At 36.4% G+C, this 20,965-nt stretch overlaps 3 protein-coding genes and 1 non-coding gene across 6 annotated transcripts; 2 read left to right on the plus strand and 2 right to left on the minus strand.

Annotated features, from left to right (window-relative positions):
* Nucleotides 1-369: 369 nt before the first annotated feature.
* On the plus strand, nucleotides 370-5,203 carry LOC113296846 (putative G3BP-like protein). The gene is made up of 10 exons (XM_026545201.1): nucleotides 370-517; nucleotides 671-801; nucleotides 894-1,028; nucleotides 1,547-1,853; nucleotides 2,307-2,593; nucleotides 2,679-2,850; nucleotides 3,003-3,124; nucleotides 3,307-3,372; nucleotides 4,121-4,196; nucleotides 4,713-5,203. Exons 2-10 carry the CDS (start codon nucleotides 763-765, stop codon nucleotides 4,913-4,915), a joined length of 1,407 nt encoding a protein of 468 aa, XP_026400986.1. The 5' UTR covers nucleotides 370-517; nucleotides 671-762; the 3' UTR covers nucleotides 4,916-5,203.
* Nucleotides 5,204-5,700: 497 nt separating this feature from the next.
* On the minus strand, nucleotides 5,701-5,803 carry LOC113300684. Its single transcript, XR_003335891.1, has one exon. It is a non-coding gene; the product is annotated as a U6 spliceosomal RNA (small nuclear RNA).
* An 85-nt stretch (nucleotides 5,804-5,888) lies between these two features.
* LOC113300636 lies at nucleotides 5,889-9,486 on the plus strand. Of its 3 annotated transcripts, none has more exons than XM_026549841.1 (4): nucleotides 5,889-6,215; nucleotides 6,852-7,080; nucleotides 7,843-7,995; nucleotides 8,392-9,486. In XM_026549841.1, the coding sequence occupies exons 1-4, from the start codon at nucleotides 5,991-5,993 to the stop codon at nucleotides 9,090-9,092; spliced, it is 1,308 nt and encodes a 435-aa protein (XP_026405626.1). In that variant the 5' UTR covers nucleotides 5,889-5,990; the 3' UTR covers nucleotides 9,093-9,486. The 3 variants fall into 3 exon arrangements, with proteins under 3 accessions (XP_026405626.1, XP_026405627.1, XP_026405628.1); XM_026549842.1 differs by having other exon boundaries at nucleotides 6,079-6,215; nucleotides 6,859-7,080; XM_026549843.1 differs by having other exon boundaries at nucleotides 6,088-6,215; nucleotides 6,871-7,080.
* Nucleotides 9,487-9,715: 229 nt separating this feature from the next.
* LOC113296847 (cysteine-rich repeat secretory protein 11-like) lies at nucleotides 9,716-11,341 on the minus strand. The gene is made up of 3 exons (XM_026545202.1): nucleotides 10,471-11,341; nucleotides 10,195-10,317; nucleotides 9,716-10,095 (listed from the first exon to the last, which is right to left on the minus strand). The coding sequence occupies exons 1-3, from the start codon at nucleotides 11,219-11,221 to the stop codon at nucleotides 10,088-10,090; spliced, it is 882 nt and encodes a 293-aa protein (XP_026400987.1). The 5' UTR covers nucleotides 11,222-11,341; the 3' UTR covers nucleotides 9,716-10,087.
* Between the last annotated feature and the right edge of the window lie 9,624 nt (nucleotides 11,342-20,965).

Here is a 20,965-nt window from a genome sequence, read left to right on the forward strand (position 1 = left end):
TTCAGTTCATATATATGTCCATGATACATATTTAAAAGATAAAACATAATATTTCGTTATTCAAATTTATCATTTCCGGTAGCTATGGATCTCATGGAACCAGGTTGCAAAATCCATTCCCTCTTCAGTAATATTTTAACCCTTTTAAGCAAAAAAAAAAAAAAAAATCCTTTCCAAATATCAGTTGAGGCCGATTTTCACACCCACAAGAGATAACTAAAAAGTGGGCACACTGGTCAACGGCTGTCAAGAAATGATCCAAGACCAGAACAAGAAAAGGAATCAAGGAAATTATATTCATTTATGGAAAAATGATAGAATACGCGTCTTTTACTGATTGAAACGCCTCAAAGAAGGGGGAAGGATATATAAACAAAATAAACCAGTGGAAGACTGAATAGTCACAGTAGAAAGAGTTCACCACTAAACACCACTAACTCTTTTCTCTATAACAGAGAGAGAGAGAGAGCAGAGATCTCCGGAGGAAATTATCCAGGGATTTTCTTGATTAATTTTGGTAAGGTTTTCGATTTTCTTTTCAATTTCAAACTTCGATTTTCTTGATTTTCTTTCTATCTTTTAGTTGATGAGGGGATAAAGATAGATGCTAAGTTCTATGGGTTTGTTTTTTTTGGTTATAAAACCCTAATCCGAATTCTACCTTTCACAGATCTTTTTCAGAGCATTGCAGATCTAGCTTGGGTACATCTAGGGGTTAGGGTTTTGAGATTCAGTTGCATGTTTTACTAGTGAACCGAAGTAATGGCGTCTGCGTATCCTGGTACTGTTACTGCTTCTCAGGTGATTCTACAGCCCTAAATCTTTTCTTTGTTTGAGGATTTAGATTGGGTTTAGTATGATTTTTGATTTTTTTGATTTTTTTTTGGTTGCAGGTGGGTTCGTACTTTGTTGGGCAATACTACCAGGTTCTTCAAAAACAACGTGATTTAGTTCATCAGTTTTATACTGATATAAGCACCATGCTCCGTGTCGATGGAACTAATAGTGAAACGGCCGTCGGTATGCTGGTGAGAAAATGCTTCTCAATTTTCATATTTTTGTTTTGGGTTTTTATCCAGTATGGTTTAATGGTTATGCATGTGCTTAGATCCATGTTTCTTCTTTTCTCTGCAATTTGGGTTCCCTTTTTTATCTATACATGTTATCCGGTTTAAGTTCCTTATGGAACTCTCAGATTTTACAATAACTGGTTATGGCAGAACCATTATAGTTCTGTTTCTGTCTAGAAGATAGGAGAAAGCAGTGAGAACAATTAGGCTTTTGGTTTCATGGTGAATTGCCATTACCATGGAAAGTGCAACTTCATACTTTAACCCTTTGAACAGGATGGTCCAAACTCGGACACAAATGAAATGGTTATCATGCACCTCACATTGATTATATCTTATTTTACTGTCCATTGTACTCGTAAGTTCTACATATAACATTCAGAGTAATGAGTAGTATCCATTTTCACTTTTGCTCACATTTCGTTGTTGATTCATGTGGGTTTGTGAGTGAACTTTTTTGTTTTTCCCATTTGCAGCAAATTCATACAGTTATAATGGCGCTCAATTTCACTGAAATTGAGATCAAGACAGCACATTCTTTGGATTCATGGAATGGAGGTGTTCTTACCATGGTTTCTGGTTCTGTGCAAACAAAGGACTACGCAGGCAGAAGAAATTTTGCACAGTCCTTCTTTCTTGCTCCTCAGGAGAAAGGCTACTTTGTTCTCAGTGACATCTTTCACTTCCTTGCGGAGGAGCAAATTCATCCTCATCCATCTGACATGGCTACGCATAGTCAATTTGATTCCACACTTGATAGTTCTACCTCTTATCAGGAGCCAGGTACATCAAGCTTCTCCTCTTACTACGAAGTTATTAACGAATAGTAAATATCAATATCTACTCCAGGATATCATTCCCATTCTCTCTTTTTTTTGTGCAAAAGCAACCATGGTGGTCGGTATTGTTGCACTTCCAAGAGTAATTATCTGTGTATCAACGACATGGGTACAAGTGTCGGTGTCCGACACAGCGACCTAAAACACTGAAGTTAAGGGGGTCAGTTAACTTTACGCAGATTCTTTGTAGGAAATAGAAAGACTAAGTCTAGGTATATTGAAGAAAGAGGCAGCAATGTTTCCTCTCTTTCCTTTTTCTTTTGACCTTTAAATAATGCTAAAGTTAATGTCTGGAGAGCTGTTATCCGTTGACAACACTTCGTAAAAAAAGTTTATTTTATTGTAACAGTTTTTTGCTAGAATCTAAGGATTATGTTATGTATTTTTGGCTTTGCAGTTTCTGATTACTTGCAAGGTGGAGAAACACAGGCTAGAGATTTTGAGGACTCGGCCAATGCTGAAGAAAATGACTCAGCCGATCAGTACATACACTCGGAGCAACAGGAACAGCATTATCCTGAAATTGACGAAGTGGAACCACCAACGCACGCTCTCGAAGAATTTCACCTGGAAGAGGCTGCACCTGCGTATTTGAGTGAAATGAGCAGTACCATGCAAGAGTATGCTCCTATCCCTGTTGAGGAACCTGTTGGAGAACCTCCAAAGAAAACATACGCTTCTATTGTATGTCCCCCCTAACCCTTGCATTATTTCTGTTTGGGTCTCATCTGTTTTTGTCTGCTTACCTGTTACTTATGTCATCATGAAGTTGGCTAGGGGTCAATCTGCAGCGGCTCCTCAACAATCTGTGAGCAAGAGTGTCCCACCCACTTCAGAATGGAATCATGCACAACAACCTTCCCAGCAGGCATATCCTTCACTGAGATCTGGTTCGGAAAGGTCTAACGCTGAACCAGTTGAGGATGCATCATTTGAAGAAGGTTAGTTGCTATATCATACTTCAACATTACTTATTCTTGGCTTATTGTTCTTCGTTAATTGCTTGCTGGAAACAAGTGATCGTTGTCTGTTGAGGAAGGGTTCATTTTGGTGCCTTGTGTTAAATTGCTTTGCTATTGCTTTACTATTTCAGGTGAAGGAGTATCTGTTTATGTGAGGAATTTGTCCTCTACGGTTACCGCTTCTGAAATTGAGCAAGAGCTTAAACAGTTTGGTAGAATCAAGCCTGATGGAGTCGCCATTAGGGTTCGCCAGGTGCATTACACCGCCTACTCTTTAAATTCCCCAATGTGATTTGTCTGGTTCAAACAATAAACCATATGCGAATCGTTTTTTTATCATGTTAATGGTTATCTGTGAGTGGTGGTTTTGTCTTGACAATTTCCCAGAAGCTTTGGTCCCCATGTTAAAGAAACTGACTGATTTCTGGTGTGTAGGATATTGGTGTTTGCTATGCATTTGTTGAATTTGAAGATGCTACTGGTGCTCAAATTGCTATTCAGGTTGGAGTCTCTTTCATTACTGGCCATTTTGCTAATGCAAAAGCCTTTGAGCTGTTTCCACTAATTTGTATACTCGTTTACCTTTTTTTTAATTCCTGCCATCCTTTGCAATAATTTCAGTAGTCTTGTTGCGTGTTTATGCAGTATGTTGTGCTTGCATAATAAGATGTTTGGTGAGAAAATGATCTAGTTTTTATAGGTACCGGAGCTATTTTGGAAGGAAAAAATAGTGATAATAATACTAAATTGTTTGGGGTCCACATGACTTGTGTTTTAAATCATAAAAATGATGTGTTTTTCAGAAAGGTATCGTTGAACTCATCTTGATGAAATCAATTGTTATAATTACATCAGAATCATGTGAGTGATAATTATGGTCAAGAAGTCTTTAAAACACACTTGTTTAGCAATGATGGTGTTGTTATTTCCAGCTTTTAGTTGTCTTTTATTATCTTACTGCGGATAGAGTGTTTGCAAGATTAGGCTTCAGTATCTCTTGTAATTTTCTTGTAATCTTGAGTCTGAAACTATATTCCATCTGATATGTTTCATACTTTTCTATGTACCATCTTCTGTTGTTATTGTTCATGATAATAGTCCCTTACTTTAGTTTTTTGACATTTGTGTTGTGTGTTTCGTCCTCTATGCTTTTTGCTTAGGTATTCATTTGATGTACTGTTTGGCGTGAGGCTGACCTTAATGGGCTAATACTTCTAAGATTCTGATAGATCCATCTTTTTTTGTGCAGTCATCTCCAGTACAGCTTAATGGACGTGCCGTACACATCGAGGAGCGGAGGCCAAACCCCAGTGGCGCACGTGGAAGTATGTGTTTGATTCCTGATTCTCAAACTATCAAATTCTTATTTGTTCTTTCTGGAAATTTGTTAAATTCAGAAATTCTGTCTGAACATCTTGCATTATATCCCTGTTTCTGTTTTATCAACCGCTTCAACTGCTGGTATTGTCTCTTACTTTTTGTAGAATGGTTGCTGTTGGTTCCATTGTTTGCTCACTTAAATTCTATTTCCATGTCATGTATAACGCCTTTATCGCCTTGTTCCCATATTGATCCTTAGAAGGCAGAACACTGTAGATGACTGTATTTTTGCCTTAGCTTAGAAGCCCTTTTGTGATGAACGTGCAAACCTTACATGTGATCTGGATGATTAGAAGCTTTGCTTTTTCCTCAGGGATAACATCCTCATTGGGATCGTAATAACGACTCGTGTCACAGTAGCACATAGCAATAAATTCAACCTTGCCCTTGATTTATCTAGATGAGGGTAGTTGCTTTCTTAGCCAACTCATTAAGCTTATTGATTAATTAATTTCTTATAGGAGGAAGAGGTGCTAGAGGAAGGGGAGGCTACCAGACAGATGCTTCTAGAGGTGGTCGCTTTGCCGGTGGACGGAGTTTTGGGAGAGGCAATGGACAAGATGGAGAGTACTACAATAGATCATCAAGAGGAAATGGTCTCCATCACCGTGGGTCCCGACAAGATGGTAGAGGGGTATTATCATCAAGAAATGGACAAGATTAGTCTTTAGAGTGAATTAGAGAGACTTAAGACGGCACAGAATTTTTGTTCTGGTGTAGTGATCGTTTCTTAGTGAACTTTTATTTGTTTACAGGATTTTGGAACAAAATTTGTATTCATATTTTTGAGCGGTGCAGTTTTGGTATACTGTTAAGTTTTACTGGGTTCCCTTTTAAATCAAACAAGGGACTGCAGTGGTCTTTGCCTCTTTATGTTTTGTGATCTTCTTGTGTTAATGTTTTGATAACCAACTACGAATGATATATTGCCAAGACTTCATCTTCTCTTCAATGCAAATCATTTCAAGGTTACTCCTCTCCAGAGTCCTTGTGAAACTGTTGCCAGAAATCTGGTATCCACCATTTTGTCGTTCAGACCTCCCTCTATTGAGCTGGTTATCTAGTTCTAAGCAAAAGCGAGGATCGCCGGCTCCTTTATTATTTTTGTTGATTTTCATACACTGGACTGTTTTAGGATCAAACCACTGTACAAAAATTAGTCCAGTACTCCAGTGTCAACAAATTATAGCAACGGCAGCAGAAAGGACAACACCACATTACTCAAGTTTAAATTGTTACTTTGGCTGGTACAGCCAATAAACCCTGCTGTGTTCCTTGGCACCCATGGCATCAAAATTGAAAATTTGAAGGAATATAATATCGAACTTGTTGATGAAACATTGGAGGAGAATCACTTAACTTAGCAAAATCCATGATGAAACCACTGTGATATTTCATTCATCAATTCTGACTGAATAAATTAAAAAAAAAAATTAAAATGAAAATCAAAAAAATTTGGACCATTTCTCGATTTGTGCGTGTCATCCTTGCGCAGGGGCCATGCTAATCTTCTCTGTATCGTTCCAATTTTATCGGATGTCCCCGAAGGGACGAACTGATTCTTCCTTTTGCGGTATATACACATATCTTTATTTATATCCTACGCAATATGGGACTAAACTAGGGCCAGTTTTGGCGAAACTCCCGACTTTCAGTCTCCTCTCCTGGGTATATTAATCCCGCCCCCTTATTTAAAATGAACCCTTCTCTTCTTAAAAATAGAGAAAGTTAGGGTTTATATGATGATGATGTTGCAGACAGCCAGAAGGAGGACCAATAAGATATGGAATTCTCGTTATTTGTCTTATCTTCATCTTCCACAAGACGAAGGAGATTGGTCTTATTCTTCTGAATGGTGGGGAACTGATTCCTCTTCTCCTGATGGTGGTCATACTGTTCTTCGTTCTAATTCAGACAAAGGAAATGGTGTTGTCTCCGTCGTTGCATATCCTTCTTCCAGGCCGGTTAGTTTCTTAACACTTTTCATTTTCATGTTTGGATTATATTGAAACTTACACACCATTTGGAACTATTATTCCGTTTTTGATTGAATTTTTATTGGCACCAATAGCTGTAGCTCGACTGGTAGGTGAAAACTTGATTAGAAATGAAGAACTATTAGTATGGAAACAAGTTGAGTCTTCGCGATCTGTAGCTATTTGGATGATTCTGCAATAAAACTACCTTGAATTCTCTTGAAGAACTAGTCAAGACCAAGAAATTTATAAAAATAACCTCAAGGCACCAACCCATAAAATACAGGCATCAGTCCTGTAGAGTCTATGTCCTTGCAACGACGACACCAATGCTATGCTTTTGATAACTGTCTACTGGAATCATCTAATAGGGAAAGAAAAAAGAAATTGGTTATTCCTCTTAAGAATTTTAGTGAGATGTCTTTGGTAGTGCTTTATATATCAATTGCGGGTGAAACGACTATATTCTCTCTATGTATTTCTGTAATTGGGTGGTTTGGTGTTGTGACCTATCCTGTCAGCTGATCTACTTAGTAACCCAGGCACTCTATTAGTGCTTGAAATTATGATGTTTGAATGCTTAGTAGATACGTTGCGAGACATTCATGACATATTTGATCTTAGGATGCAGTTAAATGGACAGGAGTGGAGAAATGGCTCCAGCGAAGATTTCAAGAGATACAACCACAAGATGAACACGATGCAGACTTTAAGGTACTTGGTCACCAGTGGCGCGTCCTTCGCTTTAACGACATCACTCGCCAAAGTGCCGTTAAGATAATGGCTGCATGCAAGAAGTCGGACCCTGGATCAGTGTTTTTTATGCAGCAACCTCATATCTTGGCAGTTCCATGTAATTCCTTTGGTTTAATTTTAGTAAACAGAATTTTGGTTTACATTCATTTTGAAGATTGATACCATTAGTATTTTTATGACTTCGATATCCACTCATCATTTTCTCACTCTAGAATGGTAACAGTACCTTGTTGGCTCGCCAAACTTGTTAATGAGTATAAGAATGTACATAGACAGATCAAAACATTATTGAAGGCTTGCAGCTTATATATGACCACCCTTAGATTTTTATATTCCCCACGTATTAGGTGCCAGTTTATAGGTCAACATAACCTAATGATATTTTGGATGTTATCATAGGGTGGATTAGCAGATTTAATATAGCATTTAATATATCCTGCATTAGTTTATCTCATATGCTTCAGAGTTGACTATTGTAATTCTTTCTCCATTGTAAGTTTGTTCTGTTAACTTGCAAGATCATTCATCTAAAAATGTATGGTGTTCACTTTACATATTATGCTCTTGTAATTAGGAAGGCAAACATTGTCAAACTGAGGACCAATCAAGATAAGAAAGGAGGACTAAATATGATTTCAGTTTGTCGTATGCCAGAGTTACAAGCATTAGCGTTGTTGTCACTTCTCGTCTTTCACGTGTCTATGGTTTTGTGACCAGTTTTTATTTTTGTTACATGCATACAACCTGCATCTTATATCTTGACATTGATACTGGTGCTGTTATTGTGCTGCCTTAACTAACTTCTGAATTCAGCATTTTATACCGCCATTTGCTAATGTTGCATCCTGATGTATCGCAGATCTGAAGAGTATGGCCACTGTTGGTTTGACCACCATTGCTTCATGTAATTTTGATCTCATGGGAGCGGTTTCTGGACAAAAACCTATGCATGTTTTATGTATAGGTCATGGTGGTGGAACCTTACCCTTATTTTTGGCAAGTAAAATTTCAGGTAAGTTCAATACTTCTTCCTTAATTGCGTACATGACTTTTTACTTTCATTTCTTTGTTGATGTGGAGTCATGAGAATGATATAGACAAACTATGACACACCTCTAGATCGCTTTTTTATCCTAAAGGTTGATTTTAGCCTTTTAGGTCTTTTTGGTTATCTAGTGAAAAATAGTGTTTAGCTTGGTGTATGTTTTGTGCTCCTAGCACAACAAAGTAAGTACATCCCTTTTAAAGTGTTGCACGCTGAGTTGAAAGTTATCCTGAATAACACATAGCCATTAGTGTTATTCTTATGGTATTGAGTAACTCTGTTAATATCGAGAGAGATATTTTAGCCTAACCTCCGCACAATCAATGAAGAAGTCTGAATATTTACTGCTGTCTTCAAGTTCAGGTGCAATTGTACACAGTGTCGAGATAGATCCCCTGGTTATTTCGGCTTCTGTTCAGGCAATGGGTTTCCCTGCTTTTTCAATGATGAGACCATCAGGTGAGCGTGTACTCCCTCGTCCCGAAGTAATTGACGAGGTCCTATGGAAAGGAACCCATGAAAGGCTCTCTCTGTACGAATGTGATGCAGAGAATTTCATCCAAAACAGCACCACTCTCTACGATCTTGTGTTCATTGATGCTTACGATGGTGACGACATATTTCCTCGTAAATTTTGGGATCCTAATGGTCCATTTTTAGAAGCTCTTAAAAATCGCCTTCATCCTCAGCACGGTACTGTTGTGGTGAACCTTCACTCTGATGCTGATTTCTTTGACCAGGTAAGGAATGGCAGTCCATCTTCTGGTGTTGGCAAATACGTTTCAAAAGTCTGCCGAGCATACAAGGATGTTTTGGGTTGGAAGGGAAGTAGTTTTCATGTAGATGATTCAGGTTTGGGTTTTGTTGTTTCTGTTCCTTGGCTTTGCAATACCTCCCTTGTGGTATGCAGAGGAAGAGGTCTTGGGTTGGATAATGATGTGAAACGAAGCAGGGATTCAGTTTTAGAAAGACTTCTATCCAAATCCTGTGAAGTCGAGAGCATTCTTAACTTGCCATATTGTTGTTTGGAATACATTAAAAGAGGATTTGTCTTAGTCTATTAGTTTGTTAGATATCATGGAATGCTCATTTCATAGGTGATTCACTACCAGTTGTGAAGATAAACTTTAATAGCTCTTTAACCATGATCCTGATTTTTATCTGACGAATTTTGGTTTAATTGGTAATTGCATAGTCTCTAAAATCTAATTTGGCTCATTTTAGCTCGGCTGTTATGACGGAGGTTCAAGGTCTGGTATTCATAATGAAGCAAGGTAGGTGTAGAGAGATCTGCTGCACAGTTTTTTGTTGACAAATCTAGCCAGCTTGATTTGAGTTTGTTCTTCTTTGCTGATGGTACAATTTTAAGCTTTTGAGATTCTGTATTTATTAATTTTAAACTTGTATGGAGGGAGGCAACCACTGCTAGCATGTAGGGACTACAAAGATACTGATGGAAAGGATACATATCATATCGTTTTTTTATACAGAGTTTCTTTTTCTCTTTGTTTCTTCTTGTAATTCTTTTTAATTATCTACTAAATACACCTTTGTACGCATACGTGTTGGTTTTCGATAGGTTGATTTGGATACTTGTGGAGATATAAAATCTGATAAAGTTTATTGAGGAGGAGACGTAAAATTGTATAAAGAGAGATTGTTAAAAAGCAGCAGCATTGTTTCCTGAATGTAGAAGCTAACCAATTTTGATTGCAAAGAAAAAATTGAGTGGAGAAACAGAAAAGAGAGTAACAACAACACTAATAACTAAACAATGGAAAAGCAACATGCCTAATACTCCTATTCAGTTAGTATTCATATTCATATACATTACACAACATGAGTGTGTTTTTGACTATCCTCCCACCATCACATTCATTCCTCCCATTACTCACCCCAAACAAAAACCATCAAATCTTCTTTATCATCCTTTTCACACCTTCCGATGCTTTTTTCCCTTCTTCCACAAAAAGAATACTAAAATAAGAACATCATTCAATTGCCCTGCTGCCCTCTTCAAAATTTTCATCTCTTTAATTCCTCCTCCAACTACTACAACTCAGTAATCTGCACACAAAATTACAGCACTTAAATCATGAGAAAAAGATGTTAATATGATTAGAAATGGAAGAATTCAATGTAGAATTGGCAAAAACTACCACATACCATCTTTTTTCTTCTTACACACAGATTTTAGAAACAAGAGAAAAACAAACAAGAATCCTCCAGCTGCTGTTCCTCCAACCACAATAGCTATTGTTTTCCCTAGGTTGCTGCTGTTCTGTGGTCCTGAAATCCACCATCTAAATTATTATCTGACAATCACACTTCAAAGATAAAGATAAAATAGACCCTTTTAACAAATCAAGATTTGGGACACAAAACAAACAAAATCAGATTATAGAATCAAACAAGAAGAAGAGACAAACAAAGAAATTATACCTGAAGAATGAGAAGATTTAGTAGGAACCCCATTTGGGTAATAACTATAGCTAATATAACACTTATGAAGATAAATCTGACCAGAAATTGCACCCCCACATTGGATTTGAGCATTCTGAACGGCTGATTTTATACAAGTAACACAATCCCCTGAACTCAAACTACCTTCACACTGACCCATCACATACATAGATTCAAAACTTGTTGCATAAAACCCATTTCCATTCACAATCCCATTCTGAACTTGCCCAAAAGCTGTGTTTCTCCGATCATCAAACCCACTACTAGCTACTTGTACACTACCACAAGTCTTAAAAAGCAATTTCACACCTGAAACTTGAGGAAAACCAGCAGCTTCATATAAACCATAACAACCATTTAGTTGTATCCTTCCTGCTACTGTATTACCACATAATCTATTCAACATATCTGGGATTTTACTCACACATTTGTTACAATCATTGCCGTTTAAATCTCCTCTACATTGAAACAACCCAGAAATGGAAGCTGTACCTGAACCTGACCCTGAAGATGTTTTTGAGAATTTTGTTTTGGATGATTGTGAAGATAAAATGTTGAAAACGTAGGTGATGGTTTGTTTGAAAGATGGGTCATTAGAGGTTTGATTTGCACACCCTTTGTAGACTAAATTTGTTATATCTTGAGAAAGAGCTGATGAGAAGAAGAAGAAAAACAGAGTTAGAGAAACTACTAGAAGGTTTATTACAGAGATGAGAGAAACAGAGCCCATGTTTGTTTTTGAAGGTTGCCTTTTGGAATTAAATCATGATTTTTGCTTTTTGTTGATGGAGAGTAGTAGAATACAGAAAGGAGGAGGAGGAGCCTCTTTGATGTTGCTTTTTCACTAGTGACTTTATGATGGACAGTCACACTTGAGGGTATCTTTCACTGTTTGTTAGTAGGAAGTAGGTCAGGAGGTGTAAATGTAAATACGGAATGGGAATTTCATTTCTATCCAAAACTGAAAATGGAGATGAGAATTTTTACTGTTTTGTTTTTACATGGTTTTTACTCAACTTAGTTACAGTGTTATATGTCGGTTGGGAAGGTGAAATGAAAATTGTTTTGTAAATGTGAAAAACCTTTACCTCAACCTCATGAACACAACAGGGTGTTATCATTCGAGAATATTCAAGAGCCATGTGAAAACAAAACAACACAGGGGGTTATCTAATTTATCCTGGATCTGGACAAGCGTAGAAAAAGGATTAAATCTTATCAAAAGTAATTTTTTTTGGCAAGTCAAAAATGGAGCTTACACAGAAATTTGAGAAGTTAAATGGGTTGCCAATGTAGATATAATTCCAAAGCTCACGAATATTCAAGAGTCATCTCTACAAAGGGTTAATGAGTTGGTATCTCCCGAAGATAGTTGGGAACAAGAAAACCTAGATGATTACTTCACCCCAAATATTAAAGCGAAAATCCTAGCCACAATCCTAGCCACATCCCAAAAGAGTCAAGAGCACGAAAAAATTAGATGGCAACATCACCCATCAGGAAGCTTTTCGGTGAAAAATATAAGTATAATTTTATCTTAAGTCAAGACCAAGAAAACGATAACTCAAGTGAATTCCCTTGGCAAAGGATATGGAATATTCAAGCAATTCCGAGAACTAAATCGTTCATCTGGAAATTAATTCAAAAAACTCTTCCAACTTATTCAAGACTCGCGGCACATAATACAAACATAAATACGGATTGCCCGATGTGTAACTCACAGGAGCAAGAAACGGAACAACATCTATTTCGATTCTGCACATTTGCAAGAGCTATCTGGTTTGATTTCTCTCTAGGTGTCGTTGATACGAGAATTTGCACTGATTCCATAAAAACTTGGATCAAAGAGTGGATCACGGAACCGGACTTCATGCAAATATCAGATAAAATTGCAACCATATCTTGGTTTATTTTGAAACACAGATGTTCGGTAGTGTTTAACAATGTCAATCCAAATTCAAGCAACCTTATGGAACAAATTAAGAAATTCATGCAACATATATTCCTCAGGAAAAGAACCAAAAGAAAATGATGGTCCATAGAATAAATATACCCAAGCCGAAATGGTCAGACTTAAATTCGGATTGGATAATATTTATTGGTGTTGCCTTTAAGAAAGAAGACTCATCCATGGGCTATGGTTTTATCCTTTACTCTATGGACAATGAGACTTTCATGCACATTTTGATGGGATCAGAGTGGGCGTCTTTGGCATTGCAAACAGACTCAAAAGCCTTGCTAAAAGCTACTACATGGTTATGCGAAAATATATTGTCAAGTGTCTCCATAGCAACTACGAAACCCTGGCAGAGACAATTAACATGACAAGCAAAGAATTTCCTTGAGGGCGAAAAATACCATTCAGGAAACCCTCTCAATTCTGGAAAAAATACCACATGCTTAAGTTAAGTATATAAATAGAAAACATTACTCAGCGGCGGACTACATAGCTAAAGAAGCTCGAATAAAAAATCTTAAGCACAAGCCATCTCAGGTTCAGCTAAGAGTTTTAAAATCAAGTGTTATACCAATATTTTCGATAAAAATGAACTTGTAAATTTATTATATTATATTCTTTAATTAATATATTATCTCTTTTACATGAAAAAAATGGATCTAGTTAAAATATATGTAACATTTAGAAATGAAAAATAGTTTAAGTTAAAGCAGATTTATGACAAAGACCGGTGCTATCATACTCTCGAGTGTAACATGGGCACATAGTTTTAGGTCGTCAGATTTGATGTTATATAAATGCATATAAATAAACGTGAATCTGATGAACACTTCAAGTTACCACAGAAGAACTGAAGACGAAGAATTAAAGATCACATGAAGACGTCATCCGTTATACAAGTTTGAAGATTTGATTTCGTTGATTATGACCCTCTCTCTCTATTCATCTGTTTGTGTAAGAAACGAAATATCGAATAAAGTTATGACCTTAGTACGAGAGACTTGATTGTTGAATATGATCAAAGTGTATAAAGAATAAAATACATGATTAATATTCTATTAACTCGTTGTATGGTTTTCAAACTTAGGCTTGCCTGATCTTTGAACAACCAATATATGGTCGGACAACATATGATGTTTTCTCCTCACTATTGAATTTTCGAAAAATAAAAAGATGTAACTTTTGGAAGTTGAGCCATTAACTTTGGAAAATAAACATTTTGTTGTCGTATTTATGGAAGTTAACCCTGTTAACTTTCAAAAGTAAGGCAGTGGACGTGTTTTAGAATTCGCGTAACTTCCAAATTGAACTTTCGAAAGTAGACGGTTCAGTCAATGAACATTGTTCACGGTCATACTTTTGGAAGTTAAGCCCATTAATTTTAAAAGTGAGGAAGTTGACGTGTTTTAGTGTTCACTAACATAATTTCAGGACCTAAGCTCTTGAGCTTTCAGAAGTTAGCCAACGACCATATTTGCTCGCTAATAAGGTTTTAGAAATTGCATCGCTTAACTTTTGAAAGTGAAATACTATTTTTATAACTTTTAGATTTAAAAAATAAACACTTTCGAAACTTGCAGGGACGGAATTCATAACATGTATATTTAAGTTTATCATTCAGTGTAACCTTCGTCACGCAACAATGAAGGTTTAAAAAAGTTGTACTTAGTCATTCATGGTTATGCTAGCAACATAAAACTGGATCCCGATTTCTATCTTTGAAATATTGTTCTTGACTTTGTGAAGTATGTTACTTAAATAATTTGGTGACAACTGACAAGGATTCTATATTAGTCAAGTACAAGTTGTCTATAAAGCTAATTGGAAAAGAATATCGTTTGAGCATAAGCATTCATGAACTTGCTATTACTCAAAGCTTGCCATAATTTTAATTGTCCTTAATTAGTGAAATGCACTTACGCACAAAATTGAATCTGGATGGGAATAAATGTAACGGATGAAAGTGTTACATTTTTCTGGTATACAATATTGGAAATGTTTGAGGAGAATTAGAGGTGAAACATGGAGAGATAAGAGGAGGAAGAAGAATAATCTTATTAGGGGATTATAATAAAACCATTACATAGTTTCCTTTATATACAACCCTAGGAATCTAGACGGACCGTACATCCATGGGCCGTATCCCCTGTAACACTCCCCCTTGTGCGGTTCAATAACAAAAATTTAATACATAGAGCTTCACATGTAGTTCTTAAAATGTCGTTCTTCTTGATGACTTGTGTCGAAGTCCATTGCATCATTAAAAGTTTGACAAGGAAAAAACCCCGTGGAACAAAACCTTGGTACAACTCTTCACATGTAGTACTTCACATGTTGTCTCGTACTTTACATGTAGTTCATCACATGCAATACGATCTTCAAAGGTTGACGAGTCTAAGTTAATTGTATCGTTAAAACTTCATCAGGGAAACCCAGAGGAACAAAACCTGAACTAAAGAAAAAGAGTACAATATAAAGTAAACTTAGAACATAGTTGGATTTGTATACATTGCCTCATTAAAACCTTGACAAGGAAAAACTAGTGGGATAAAACCTTGACGAAGGGAAAAGAGTACAACATGAAAGATGCAAGTAAAGGTGATCTGTTGCAGATGATCACTTTGCTCCGTTGAAGTTGACTAGTTGCTTCAAAACTCCTAAGGCAGAATATCCTTGTGGGAAATACAATAACATTAGCTGGGAATTACATTCCTGGTGTTTGTTGTTGTATTATTAAAAACCTTTCCGAGTGACAAAACCCTGTTGGAAAAGGAAACCTCGGTGAAGGAAAATAGTTCAACACACCATTAGATGCTCCCCCTGATTCAGATAATTTTCATTAGTCTAATGCAGTCAAAAGGAGTTTATCACACTTTACTTTGGTGACTTGAATGTTTATAAGACCATGTTGTTGATTCTGGAAGTTACGTTGCTTAACAAACTATCGTGTTTCATTTCTTAGATTCAGATATTTTCAGTAATATCAACGCAATCTTTATATTTTCAACGTTCAACATACTTGATGTTTTTTTTAATGTTGTCTCGCTAAAAACCTTGTTGAGTAACAAAAACCCTTTGGGAAAAACTATTCTCGATCGAAGGGAAAAAGAGTACAACACAACTTCAATTTCGAAGTAAAATATGTCGACATCATATCCTTGGATTCTCCCCCTGATGTCGGCATCTCCCCCAGATTACTTTCAGAGTTTTTCCAGACAGTTCCTTTAGTCATGTACTTTTCAAAACTGGATTTCGGTAATGACCTAGAAAATAGTCTACCATATCTCCCCCTGATTACTTTCGTTGGAGAAGAGATTATTGTTCCTTCATAATCAACAACTTTTGGATTGCACTTTCGTTAGCATTCCTTTTTATGTCTTTGCAGGTATAAAACAAATTTATGTCAATGGTTACTTTGAAGTACATGATTACATTCACTATACCATTCCAATGACGTTGTATTGGCGCTGAGCTATATCTAGCTAACAAGATCACTGAGCATGTAACATTTGGTCGAGTATATTATGCCAAGTACAATAATGCGTCTATTATACTTAGATAAGGAAAGTTCATCATCGTCATCTTCCTTTAGCCGAATTGGTCATTTATGTACATTTGAAACTCGACTAATCATGGGAGTGCTAGAAGCATGCAAGTCCTTGTTAAATTTCCTGACAATGGACATATGCAAACTGGTGGAATAATATACCACAAGATCGGTCTTCTAGTTTAGAACATAGATAAGATCGAGATTTCCCAGGATTTTCATCTCAAATTCAAATTTTAAATAGCTTGTAAGATCTCTTATTCAATTAAGAGTACTTATCATGTACATACCGTCGACATATATAGATATAATTCTGAATCAGGAACTTATTTAATACGCATGGCACGAAACCTTACTTATTTATCCCTTCCCAATCAAATAGTCACTTAGACGGGTATACCACATCCGCCTGATTATTTAAATCAATAAGTGAGTGTTCCAGTGTAACTGCAAACACACTCCGTGGTTTAGAGTCATTCGACTTGGGAAGCAAAAGGCCATCATGCACTTTTGCAAATATCTTTGAGTCTAAATCTCCAGAGATATAAACACATCTACTATGTTTCAAGTTCTTTTGAAACTACCAAACAAACTAATTAACTGAACATTATGATGTTCAAAAGAGTAAGCGATCCAGGGGTTTGTGAGAAACCTCGCGCCACAAGGTGATTCTTTATACTTTAAGACCTCATTCTTCTCACTACACTTTGTGACAAATAACCACATATGTCCCACGGGCTTTACACTAGTTTGGTTAGCACTACCACACCAAATACCCGTATATTTGTCAAAGAACTAAGTTCTACCTGGATTGTGTAGGCCAAATATGCTATTTATTTGAAATTAATCAAAATAAAGCCTGGTTCGATCTCATTGTGCTCTACTTATAGAGCAACTATTTATGGATTATATCATCATTGTGCACGCATGATCCTTCAATTGACTCATATGGATTCTCATAATCTGTCAGGATTTCATTGTTCTTTAGAATCCTTTAAAACTTTGGAGCGTCCTCCAGTTTGATTCATGGACATTTTCAGAGATAATCTTATGAGATGATTTCTGATGATATAAATAAGTTATGCCACACTTCCTTTTCTAGGTGAGGATTGATCGAACAAAGTGGTCTCTCCAACTTCCTTTATGGAGCCACGGCCTCAACCACACTTCCACTGAGTGTAGTTGCAACACCTTAGTCTATGGTGTATATCCCGTATTGAGGATTTGTAACTTTGCAAGTAGGTTTGCAGCTGGCATGTGTGATCTCATCACTTTAGAAACATCATTGTACATTCTGGAAATCTAATATCCTTTATCACTTCACATTTACATTTGTGGAGTACAAGAATCAATATGAGACACAGTGGGAACACACCACGAAATTCCTGTCGTTCCCTTAGAAAATACTTTTTCTTATCTCCCCCTAACGACGGGAAGACTGTCTCATTAAAGTGATAACCCGCAAATCTAGCGGTAAGAGATTTCCTGCCAAAAGTTTTAAAATGCGGATAATTTTTGGGAACTAATTTCCAACATAACTACTTAACAGTTTTGAAGACCCATCATAGTAAGATGTGGAGTCGTAATGGCACATATATAGTGCAACAAAAAATTCGTAAGAACACGAATGTCAGGCTTAAATCCAGTTACCAAATGGTGCGTAGAAAAGGTTGACTAATATTGGGTTCTAAAAACGAATTAAGTAAGATGTGTGTAATATTGCATATCCCCAAAGAAATAAAAGATAGGTTGATACGCATAACCTATTCCTTAGGCACCATCTGTAACCTTTGATGGTAGCCTCTGCGAGACCATTGGGTATAAGATGCTCTATATTGATCCTATTAAATATGCAATATTCATCAAGTCCTTTTGATGTAAATGCTCTAGCATTAATAAGGGTGGTGTGCCTTTGTACTTTCTATTGTTTAATATGTGCTAGGAGTTTTTAAACGCAAATTTCTTGGGAACTATAACTAGTCCAAAATGTCAAAACATTCACCAGAGCCATAAGTCACTTTAATGGTCCGCATTCTGCATGAATATTTTTCTAAATTTCACCTTGTTATCTTTGTAATATGGATTGTTTACCATTTGCATCTTAGGATGGTCTCGATCCTGTTTTACCGAAGACTTTGTAAAATGAGTGATATGCTCTCTTACTTAAAAGTATAATGAGAAGGGGGGGGGGGGGTTGTGCATCTAGTACTTTAGAAAACACTTATTTTATTGAGAGATATGCCATTACTTCGCATTCTGTCAATCTTTTTCCCGTTGTCTCGTCCACTCAAACACAACGATGTACGTATGAATGCTTTCAAAACAAAACATCATGTCACAACCAAAGTGACTTTATGGTTATGTCAAAGTCTTTATGAGTTAATTTCCAACATTTCATCGTCGAAGTCAATATGGATTCAATAATCCAGATTAATACTATAGTGATTTACATTTCACTAAATTGACTCATTAGTCTCTCTAAAGTATGTTTCCTTCCAAAAACGTTAGTGACTATAAAAGATGCAATCAATTACATTATCATCACAGTCAGGTTCCACATGATATCCATTTGCATGGGTTTCTTTGGAATTTAACAAGGTGTGATTATCTCTCGGTACATATAGAGATTTTGTGACGTCTTTGTTCTATCTTGAAAACAAATTTTTGAGCAGTGTTGCGCTCGATGATCCAATCCTCGTAGTCACATTATAAGGAAATAGTTCAACAACTAGTTTAAATTCCTTAAGCTAGTGGAAGAAAAACAACTATGAGTTAGACATTCGGGTCTTGAGAGTTTTAATAAGTGGTGCGGCCTTATTACGTTATAAAAGTGGGATTCAACTCAAGTACGTTAGACTGAATATATATTACGTTTCACCCAATATATCTCAAGTGCTTTAGAGAATTTATGTCTCGTGTTTTCATTCCATAGGTGCAGATATTGGATCTAGTTCAACTGAAAAAGATAGTCAATTGGCACGACAAAGTTCTTGTTGCCATTAAAATTGATGTGAAAATTGGTTTCTACTATGATACAACATTACATTGTATATATCAACACCTATGACCAGGTGCATTTCCAACTCTTTCATTTATGATGGGAGCTAGAATTATATCTTAGCTTCATCCCATATTCAGCTGATACTTGTACTTTGGTGTCATTACTACTGGGAAAAAATACATCTTTGTCTCATGAAATATATGTCCATTTTCACATGCTTTATATGAGCCATTACGTCTAACCCTTATTACTTCAGGATTCTTTCCATTTTCAATTTTGCTACATTTAGTTTAATTTGAGAAATTTCTTTATCTCAATGGGCCAAGAGAATCTCACTACACATGTCAACCAATTACTTTAGGTTGAATAGATTACTAAAGAGAGTTCTCTTGTTGTCATACTTCAACATATACTGGTTCGTTAGTATCATGGATGAAGTAGAGAAATTGAAATTTTCTGACTCATTTCACCTTTTGTGAGTTCTTCCACAAAAATTTGGAATACATGTGAATTTATTTCCAACGCATCTTTTGAAAATATCGACTCTTTAATAGTCGAGCAAATGAATTACTTCCCACAAAACATTCAAATTTAGGGAAAAATAATGATGCTCAAGTATTTCAAAATTTCAAATGAATACATTGGAATCGAGTTGGTATAACCAATTGAACAAAAGACACCATTCAACTAAAGTCTAAAGCCAATATCATATTCAAGAGAACAAAATAGTATTAAGACCAAAATTCTTAATAATCGAGATTGACACTCATAATTTAAATTGACTACTCATGGACTTATCCTAGGAAAACAAAAACAGAACTAGGAATGTTCTTAAAATAAATAAATAAGCCACAAGTATCCAAAATTAAAACCCGCATTAACATCAGTTACATACCTCAAGTCGCAAGTCGAGCTTAAGTTCCCGCTATATAGTACACATGCAAAACCAAGCTTCGGTTCCCCCAATGCATATACAAAACCAGAACAGACGGTCATGCGCGTCCCAACAACCAAAACGAGAACAGGGCGGAACAAGATCCGACCAGGAACGAACAGGATCGTCCGGGTTAGAACGGGACAGGATCGGCCGGTTTGGAACGGGACAGGGTCGGTCGGGTTGGAACGGGACAGGATCGGCCGGAACCGTGTCGGGTCTTACTTTCTCCTTCGGCGAACATAAAACTTTTCAGATTCCAAAAACTCAATTTCTTAACGACGAACTCCTCTAGTTTCAAGTTCTATGCGCTTGTTTCTTTTAAAATTATTCCTCTTCTTTGAAATTGCACTTCGCCGGAGCGGCTAACACAAACAAGAGATAAACAAAGGTTAATGGAGATCGACTCTATTCGGCGCACTAGTAGCACACAGACGTGTGGGGATTAGTTTTGCACAATGCTATATGTCTCCTTTATATAGCTTTCAAATCAGGATTTTTTCTTAGTTAGAAAGCAATCCATATTCACCGTTAGATGAAAACCTGATTTAGATTCAAGCTAATATTTCTCAACCGTTAGATCGAAAAACTTAGCTTGTCACACACACTTGGGTAGACGTTTACTGGGTTCGTGAAACCATGCCCAAACGTGTACGTGTATGTTGGTTCAACATAGTAACCCAAAAGGTTAACCAGATGAGCATTTCATATTAACCTTTTTCTTCTTCACCATAACTAGTTCAATTGACTCAAATGAATGATGAGTGCCAAATATTGTATATATTTATCCCTTTTTGTTGGCATTTAACTCATCTTTTGTGCAGTAATTCTACATTTTATCCCATATTCTGTATTTTCATTGTTTTCAAGAATAAATATTTTTCTTACTTAATTTTGCATTTTTAGGTAATAAATAAAGTTTGGATGAATTGCGGAGCGAAAAGAGAAGAAAAGTAGTGAAAAGCCGGGAGGAATTACACAAGGAAGCCGCGAAGAATGTCGTGCACAAGACCAAAAGGCTAGAAGTGGGCGTGA

This window comes from Papaver somniferum, chromosome 7, assembly GCF_003573695.1.
Source record: "Papaver somniferum cultivar HN1 chromosome 7, ASM357369v1, whole genome shotgun sequence".
NCBI lineage: Eukaryota > Viridiplantae > Streptophyta > Magnoliopsida > Ranunculales > Papaveraceae > Papaver > Papaver somniferum.